Consider the following 9,574-nt stretch of genomic DNA (forward strand, 5'->3'; position numbering starts at 1 on the left):
TTTTACCATTTTTTTTTAAACTTTTTGAAGGGGAGTGATATAATTAAAATCTATATAAATATATTCTTAAAAAAATATATTTTTGTTTATGAACTTCGAATTAATAATATATTGGTTTATTAAAAAAATTCATGTGATGTAATCTAAATTTATGATAGACCCTTTTTTTTCTTTCGATGTTATACGTCTTCTTTTGTATCTTTGACGATGACGATAAAAGACAAGATTCGTCAACAAATACATATCTAATACAATAGAGTAAGCGGTGCGACAAACAAAGATGGACAAAAGCATCTATGATAAGACTAACAAATAACTAAATTTGACAACAAAAATAAATAGGAAGAAAAGTTAGTTGTTATAGCTGACCATTTAGTATATTGTTTAAGTATAGATACTAGTACGTTAAGATATAATACTTGTAACGACTCAGATCTACCGTTAGCAAATATTGTCCTTTTTGGGCTTTCCATTTCGGGCTTTCCTTTAAGGCTTTAAAACGCGTCTGCTAGGAGAAGGTTTCAGCGGTAGATCTGGGCCGTTACAATACTAATCCACACCTCAATCCAAACGAAGCTTTATTCAAAATGCAGAACCACAAAGAACACTATGCTTCCCTCGTCCTTTTAAAAGAGTGTATGGTCAAACTGAAAAACAACCTTGAGAGCAGAGATGACATCCGAATGTATAAAATTATTTAATTTTAGGTATTTACAGTGTCTGTGTTGTTAATAAACGGTTTAAGAGCAGGTTGTTTATATAATATAAGCATCACATGTAGTGTTGTCTAGACATTGGGCCTCATTTGCTATCACCATCATCACCACCATACTCAGTAGAATTACCATTCCAAAAGGAATTCCTACCTTTGAACCGTTCGTCGTCTTCATCCTTCTTCAACGTATGAATGCTATGAATATTTGCTCCAAATCTAGCTGTTGACAATGGTTGCTTCCCACGGGTATTGTTTCCGCTCGTTGTTGCAGTTCCTTGGTTTGGTTGGCGGACATGGCGCCTCTCTACTTCTGAAAATTCACTACCTGATACATATATATATAAACATATTAGAAAAAAAGTTCATTTCTAACTCTATACTTACAACAATGGCTGAATTTTCACATACTTAAAAGAGTAAAAAACTAAGCCACAAAATCACCCAAACCCAACCATAAAAATACTCAAAGCCAACCACAAAACCCCTGAAACTAAAGTAGACCCTTTGAAAGTTAAGAGACCATAACAAAATAATCCTGAAAGTTCAAGGGTTAAACCAAGATTTTAACCTTAAAAGAACATTAACACTCATGTGAAATTTCTATTTTAGGAAAAGGAACTCACTATACTGTCGCACATCTCCTTGAGTTTCATGTCTGGTGCCCCCAAGATAGGAGAATGGATTCACATAAGATAAAATCCTTCTAACGAATGCAAAGTATCCATCACCGTTTTCATCTGAAGATCCACCATTGGCTGCAGAATTTCTTTGATCAGCAGAGGAGGATGCTCCCCTGAAATCACGAGTAACTCCCAGATGTCGAACCATTATCAATGATTGTCTATTAGAAAGGCCCAAGTAAGACAATGATTTCTCCAAATCTGCAGCAATTCAAATAATTAAGAAAATGGTCAACTCCGAGCTTCCCAGTAAGAATCTTCATGTCATTAAGTATTACAATGACAGATTCCAACAAAACTTCAAATAAGGAAGTTAAAGAGTTTAATGAAGTCCACAGACCAGAAAAACACCAATTTGAGCCGGACTATTAGCTATAGTTATAGAATCATAGATGAATCGTTTGAAAGATCTGAATATCAGTTTCAATCAATACCAGCTGATCCTTAGTCCTAATCAGTGGATGCCAGTCCAGTTGATATTTTAGTAAGGCACACAGCAAGGGTTTCATGATAAGAACTCATAGATGTGATCACCATACCTCTAGTATCTCATTTCAAAGAAACAGGGGTACCAACATGTATTCGAAGTGCCATATAGGTTGGATGTTCTAATTTCAAGGAGGTGCTAGAATGGCAACAAAAACAATTGCCGGACTATGAGTATTATGCCGTTTAAAGATTATTTACATGAAACTCGAAACGTGAATGGTCAATTCAATAATAGAGTCACCTTTTGTAGGGGTTTGTATTGTTAGGTTTATGAAAAGTTCTTGTCCATGGTTGTTCTTTACATAGATGTCTTTGCTGTTTTTAATTCTTATTTTTCACTTTCTTTGGGAGTTTGTATCACTTGAACTTTTAACTTTTTTTCATTATATCAATGAGAAGTAATTCCTTGTTAAAAATAAAAAGTACAGCAGATCAACTTTCAAAGGAGGATGCTACATTTCTATTTCTCTCCTCCATGGTGTATTAGGTGTGCTTCTAACTCAGAGCATCTTGGACACTTTTTTCTAATTGCTCCTTAGCCTCAAGATATCGGATGGTGACTTTAGAAGCTTTTGACTGGTCTTTGAATTTTCCTAACAAGTATGATCTTGCTACTATTTTGGTGGGACACCCTTTCCAGAGAGCGAAGAGGATTTTGTGGCTTGCTATCATAGAATTTTCCTCCGATTTCTTTGCAGCAAAGAAATGGAAGAAATTTCAGAAACTCTTTATCTACTTTTGATCAATTTTCAGACCTAGTAATTCTTCATGCTATGTATTTTTGAAAGTGTAAGCACCCTTTTACTGATTATAACCTTTCTTCTTTGATGTCTAATTGTTGAGTTTTCATGTAACCTTTAGGCAGTGGGAGTTTTTACTCTTTTATTTTATTCATCAATAAAATTATAAAAAAAAAAAAACAAAAACAAAAAACAAAACTTGTCACATGGTTTGTTAGATTAACCACGTAACATATTTTCATATCATCCTCTAACACGTTCTAGCCTTCTAGCAACGTTTGTTTAATATCACTAATGATTTTACCTTTTCACAAACCTCTCAGGTTAAAATTTTAATTAGGCTTTAGTTCTAACACTAAATAGAATCCTAACCCAAACTTCAAACTTCAAAGACAAACAAAAGTAATTTATTGGAAATATAAATTAAAATTTTAATATTATTAGGGACCAAATGAAAAAAAAATCAATAATATATGAGGATCTATTGAATTTAACCAAGTAATAAATATTCAGATCATACCTTGATCTGTGAAAACCTTGCGTGGATATGGAACAGCTAAATCATAAGATCCAAAGGTACTTTCCTGGCTGTTATCCACGTAGTCTTTGACCATTCTCAAGGTGCTTGTCTTGGAGAACTTCTCCTGGACGTTAACACCATTCAGCAGCCGAATGTTTAAATGAATATCACTTGAAGTGTAGTTCTTGGGGGCACTGCCATTTTCAATAGCATTATTCTCATCCACAATTTTGTTCTTTTCTTGTTGGGCCACTTCCTTGGTTTCTGGAGGAATTGGTCTTGAAGCTCCTGATTGACATGACTCAATATGGTTTGGAATGATAGGAGAGTCGTGCACAATTGTGGAAGTATTTTCAGAAGAACAGTTTTTCTGGCCTCCAGGATCAGCCAATGAGCCTTTATTATTCTCAGAGGGATCAGGGGATTCATTATTATTCCCAACACTCACAGAATGATGTACAGTGGACTCCTTAACATCTGATTTGATGTCTTCCTCCTAAAAATTACAAAATAAAATGGAACCAATTATAAATGATATAACCATTTAGCCTAGGGTAAACAATGTTGATACCATACCTTGACTCGTTTTTCAGGCTCCTTCCTTTTTTTAGAGGAATTTTCAGTCCCTTTCTCTTCCTCTGCTACACAACTATTGACACCCAGATTAGTCTCTGAGGAATCAATATGATGATCTGCATGAGAAACAGCTGCCAAAGAGGAACTCCCTGAATCAGAAGGCCTCGAAGTAGATGCCTCAGACTTCTTTGAAGCAAGGGCTGCCGTCAAAACAGATGCGGTTGTTTCCTGCAGTTCATCTTCAGATATAACTAAAATATTCTGGTGCCTCAGACTTCTAAGGATGGTTCAAGATGAAAAATATTTCACAAAAGATAGGAGGAACAAAATGAGAGGCCTAACTTACCTCAATCACATCATAATACCTCATAATATTTCATTTTTGAAAAGCTATGAAAAATGAGAAGGGAAGAGAGAGAAAAGGAATAAGAGGGCAAAACATGAAAAGGCCATGTAATCCAAAAGATCAGAGTATAAAATTAGTAAAAATTGCCACCTCATTTATAGTTTGTCACATCTTTCTTTTTTTTTTTTTTTTTTTTTTTTTTAGTCAACTAATTGTCAAAGTTAGGAACCACTTAATAGTATTTTCCAAACCTCAAAAACTAAAGTGCCCTTTTGAAACCTTACAGACCAAATAGATGCCAAACTCAAATTTCAGGGATGAAAAGTGCATTTTGTGCACGATTCTTCTAATTTCTTCCATCCGACTAAGCTACAAAATGTCTTTCGTGGCGTTCTCCCACAAAACCAGCTTAACCACAAAAATCTAAACCGAGTACAAGAATACAGGGGATAAAAAGATGTTACAAGCACCTTCATGATTTTTACAGTTCACACAGAACAAATAGCACAACTCTGGTTCTGCCTTCTATCAATTGTGTCAAGTCTTGTCTAAGTTAAAGGACCCAAACTTTTTTCAGGACCCTTTTATCTTTGTCTTCTAATGAGGGACTTTTCGTGGATGACTAGACATTTTAGTATTTATGAACTTAGTTGATTTTGTTGGATTGAAGTCTCATTCTATAGGTCGTTTTTTTGGATTCCTTCATTGATAGGTTTTTCTTTTGTATGCTCTTGAATATTCTTTTATTTTTCCCAATAAAAGCTCAGTTTTTTAAAGATAGATAAATTAATAAGAAGTGGTTTCTCCATTTCAAATCACATTTGTAGTATGTTTATCGAACTTGAGTGTGGATAGGAGTTGGAGAAGGTCAGGGCAGCTTTGCAAGTTAGTATAGCCAATGTTTCAAAGGCATCAATCCTGATTAAGAGAGCAATCCCTTCCACATTGTTGATGAGCCCAACCCACCCATTAAGCTTCCGATCAAAAAGATTCATCCTAAGGGATAGGTTCAAATAATTGTATCCCCAAACCAGCAAGTTTTCTAAAAACTTGGACATGGAAAAGATTAGGAAGCCGTCAGTCCACTCACCCTCCCGACTTGGATTCAATTTTCAATTCATAACTAAACACGTCATCCCAAAAATTCCAGTATTTTAAATCAAGAGCCAGGGACCATTCCAGCCCATCTTGGATTACTTTTATGCGTCAACTGTAAATTTCTGATATACCAACTCTGACTTTTCTCCATGAAGCCTCTTTCTCTATTTTGAATCCCAATAATGCTCCCGGATTATCAAAAGAAAAGTATGATCTAAATGCGACTTTCAACAAAGAAGGAATAGAAGATTGGCTGTACATTGAAGTTTCAATTGAACCACCAAACATGCATTCCTTTTTTCAGCTCTTGCAACTCCAAATCCTTCCAACATCACACATTAAAACACAAAATCTGACAACTTTTACATGGTATATCACACACCAAGAATCTGTAGAGCTCCACATTATAACACAAAGTAGGTAAAAAAAATTATTAAAAAAACTACTGATAGGAAACAGTAATATACCTGGATATGAAGACCCAACCATGCCTTCTCTAAACTGGAAGCCAAAACCTCAGCACCAACAAAGCCCTCTAGAATATTTCAAGACAGAAATCAAAACTTGAACAGAAACATATAATATGTTTAGCTTGTGGCAATTGAAACTTCTCATCAACAATCCTTACCATTTTGCCAAAGTTGTATACCATTGTATCCAACAGCTGTTATACATGGTACAGATTTCTGCGGGTCTGCAGTAGACTGATGCAAGGAAAAAACTTCGACCTTGAAAAGTATTAGAGATCAAGTTCATGATGTCATTTAGAGACTGGGGGAAAGAAGATATATCAAGCTGAGAAGCTAGCCCAAGGAAAAAGAATAACAATCCTATTTAGAAATCGTACAAATTCTCATCAAGCACTAACTAAAAATAATAATAATAAATAAATAATACAGTTATCACCACTCCTTGAGTGTTACTGCTTTTAGACATGACAGTAGTAGGCACTGATAACTTTGATCTACAGATCAAATACAATTATACCAGCTTTATAGACGCCTTATGATTAAATATATTTTGAAAAGATCTAAGAGTTCAAAAAAAAAAAACGAAATATAAAAGTCCAAACTACACAATGGAAGGTGGTCTCAGTCTTGAAAATCTGAAGAGAATAAATGTAGTAGGAGATACCCAAGGTTTCAGTAGGTATGCTGTTGACAGTAGCAGTTTGTTCATAAAGAAAAATGAAGGTATGAGCAGAATATGTCCTCAAAACTTTATAATCAAATGCAAACAATGCATGGAGAAGGATTTTAAGTTTAACGTAAGAGGTAGAAGGAAGAGAAGAAAATTCGATGCCTCCACTTAAGAATATCCATACACAATAGAGAATTAGATGAGTGGTTGTAGCTACATATTACATTTGTTTCACGGATTTCCATCATATCTCCCAAGATGACTAGTTCATTTGAGGCAATTTTTTCAACAATATGTTTCTTCAACATCGTTGTGGAGATAAAGAACTAGCAACCCATCCTCCCCAAGACATTGAATGAAGTAACTTGGGGTTCAAAATTCCTAAAAATGTCTGTTTTTTTTTTGTTTTTTTTTTTGTTGGAATTTGGCTCTTGGAGCTGTAAGTACAGCAGTAGTACAGAAACTCCCATGTTTTTCTTCACCCTAGCATCTACGGCCGTTGTGGAAATGTAGACAATAACTGTTCATTTGATTATGAGTACAACTAAAATCGTTGGAACCAATTATTCAAGGATTCAGTCTGTCTTGGTGTCTCCACAACAAAATACAAGATTACTCTATTGGTTTAATTGTTGATTTATATAATTTATGAAAAAAGACAAATTATTAAACTAGTCAACTATTGCCATGTCAGCATAAAAAAATGTTAGAAAATTAACTAAAAAATATTCCAAATCAACTTTTTATTATTGTAGTTAACAGAGACCCAACGTCAAGGCCAATGTGAAATCAATTTTAACCAATTCTATTTTTTTTTTTTTAACAAGAAAAAAAGGATGTACAAACCAATTTTTATTGCTCAGGTTATGATTTCATAACAGTAAGTCAAGCCATGCCCAGTAACATGCAATACAGATAACAACTGAAAAATGCTACTCAATATAAGGATACATATCGATGAAAACTGAGCAGCATCAGAGCTTCCAGCAGGAATATGCAATAAAACGCAGTATTTTGACACTGCTTCAGCCACCTGGTAAACCATCAAACGAAGGAACATTAATCGTCAATTCAAGTATTTGAGACTCCAGATAGAAGTTTACCCTTGAACTTGTCCAAGTTGAACTTTCCAAACTGCTTGATTCAGCATCATCACCTAAATAAAATAAAAGGGGAAGGAGAAGGATAAATTACAACAGCACAAAATTCAAAATTCTCATAGTAGTCAGTTGTTATAATATCTTGAGATTGTTGATGGGTTTTGGAATAGAAAACTGAAAAGAAAATAGAGATTAAAATGTTCTTCTATAGGTAAGTGCGGTTGTAAAATCTCAAGCTAAAGAAACCCCAGGAAATTCAGGAGTCTTAGACCTTTCCTCACAGAATCTAGTTGAAGCTCCCCTTCCAATTACCATCCATGGGACCCAACAGAAAAATGACAATTAGGTGCAACACAACCTTCCTCTCTCCCAATGATTTCCTAATCAACACCCTGGCATGGCCCATTCTCCTTACTTCTATGCTGCAGGACCTCACATAAATAGAACATCCAATCCATCACACATTAGTTGTTTAACTACACAGAATTCTCATATCTTAGAGAAAACTTTCGGCTCTCTTTTTTCCTCTTTTCCTTCATTTTTCCTTTTCCTTTTTTCTTACTTTTTTCCCTCTCTCTCTCTCTCTCTCTCTCTGCATCTGCCAGCCCCGGGGGAATGGATATTCATGTTAATCTCAAAGAAAATGGGGTACGAACTAGTGGAATATACAATATTAACGGCAAGTGTCACCTGTGCTAAAAGCATAAGGAAATTTGTAGGTGCTAGAAAAGAATCCCACATCACAAAATACTTTTTCCCATAGTTGACTGAATTTGTTAAAATAAGAAACAAGGAAACTTCATTAGACAAAACAAGAGTGGAAGATAACGTGAAGGCTTATGGACAAGGGATCCCTAATCCTGAAAAGAGAGGTCAAACAAAAGGCCTCCGATATAGATTAATGAGGAAAAATGGAATATTAACAAAGATGTGTGTAAGGCACTCCATGTGTCAACATCTTTGGGGGGCTAAAACCCAATGGTAATACAACCGAGAGAGCACCTGAACATGAACAAATTTGCAGGCCTACTTGAGTATAAGAACTGAATTCCTTGCAATAATGTGATTAAGAAAAACAGAATTCTCCTAAATTTTTGCACACCTAGAACTAATCGTTCATATATCCTTGGATTTGGGTAAGAAATCAATTTTGATACGGGTCCTTAATAATTCACCTATCCTGATAACCATAAAAAAGGAACGAACAAATAAACTGATCTTCTTGAATGTGCTTTTCCAAGTAGAAACTCTAGGTTGGCTATATCTAAGTAGAAACATACAGGGAAAAAGGGAGAAAGTATAGATATACATCATCACTTCGACCAGTTACTCCCCCTCTACTTAAGGATAACAAAAGTTGACTTTCCTCCTTCCATCTAAAAGACGTCCAAATCAGAAAAACCCTTGAGTAAGGTAGAACGACTAAAAATTTACCGGAAATATAAACCACAAATAGTTTTTTTTGATTTTTGGATTCGATAATTGCTTCAGGCACGGATCCCTTGAATGCCAGTGATGATATAGACTGCTCCATCTGCACAAAGAAAGAATAAACAACAATGGCGATGAGGCAAAATCGCAGACAGTAAGAAATACAAAGAGAGTCAGATTTTAAAACCAAACCACTCAAGAAAAACTAAGTAATAATGAGAAGAATCAAAACATAAACAATTCAATTATATCCCCCGTGATAAAATCAGGACCCGTCTTCACACAGCCCCTTCAATCTCCATTCGTCTATCCACTTGCCACTGGCCGTCAATTCCAAAAGCAAAATTTGATGACCTATTACAAGAAACTGAAATTCCGATCACCTGAAACAAATTCAGTGGAGATTGGACTAAGAAATTTCAGAAGGATGAGCTGATTCTCTGTTGACAACCCCGACGCGCGGTCACGAGCACAGCAACGGACATTCGACGAAGATTTTTTCTCTTTTTCGCGGGTGTAAAATTATAGGTTAATCCTTGTTTCTTAAACTAACAAATTTATATATATATTATATATAAAATTAAATGATTTAATAAAGTCGATTTAGATCGTAAATTATTAAAAAATTTAAAACTTATTAGGTAAAAAATTAAAAATTTAATATTATATATTTTTTTTAAGATTAGTTTATTTATATATAATAAATATGAATTTTGTAGGTTTAAATGTTCGACTCGAA

At 34.7% G+C, this 9,574-nt stretch overlaps 1 protein-coding gene across 1 annotated transcript; it reads right to left on the reverse strand.

The window, feature by feature from the left end:
- Positions 1-660: 660 nt before the first annotated feature.
- Positions 661-9,372, reverse strand: LOC111778599 (plant UBX domain-containing protein 11). The gene is made up of 10 exons (XM_023658515.1): positions 9,219-9,372; positions 8,839-8,938; positions 7,408-7,460; positions 7,256-7,337; positions 5,793-5,858; positions 5,632-5,699; positions 3,721-3,948; positions 3,145-3,640; positions 1,339-1,596; positions 661-1,040 (listed from the first exon to the last, which is right to left on the reverse strand). The coding sequence occupies exons 2-10, from the start codon at positions 8,936-8,938 to the stop codon at positions 802-804; spliced, it is 1,590 nt and encodes a 529-aa protein (XP_023514283.1). The 5' UTR covers positions 9,219-9,372; the 3' UTR covers positions 661-801.
- Between the last annotated feature and the right edge of the window lie 202 nt (positions 9,373-9,574).

The sequence above is a fragment of the Cucurbita pepo genome, chromosome LG17, assembly GCF_002806865.2.
Source record: "Cucurbita pepo subsp. pepo cultivar mu-cu-16 chromosome LG17, ASM280686v2, whole genome shotgun sequence".
NCBI classification, from domain to species: Eukaryota; Viridiplantae; Streptophyta; class Magnoliopsida; order Cucurbitales; family Cucurbitaceae; genus Cucurbita; species Cucurbita pepo.

Coding starts and splice junctions, on each gene's coding strand:
- LOC111778599 (XM_023658515.1), bottom strand. CDS start 8,938: ATGGAGCAGTCTATATCATCACTGGCATTCAAGGGATCCGTGCCTGAA. Junction 5,700..5,792: donor TATACAACTTTGGCAAAATG/GTAAGGATTGTT, acceptor GAAATATTCTAG/AGGGCTTTGTTGGTGCTGAG. Junction 1,041..1,338: donor AGGAGATGTGCGACAGTATA/GTGAGTTCCTTT, acceptor TATATGTATCAG/GTAGTGAATTTTCAGAAGTA.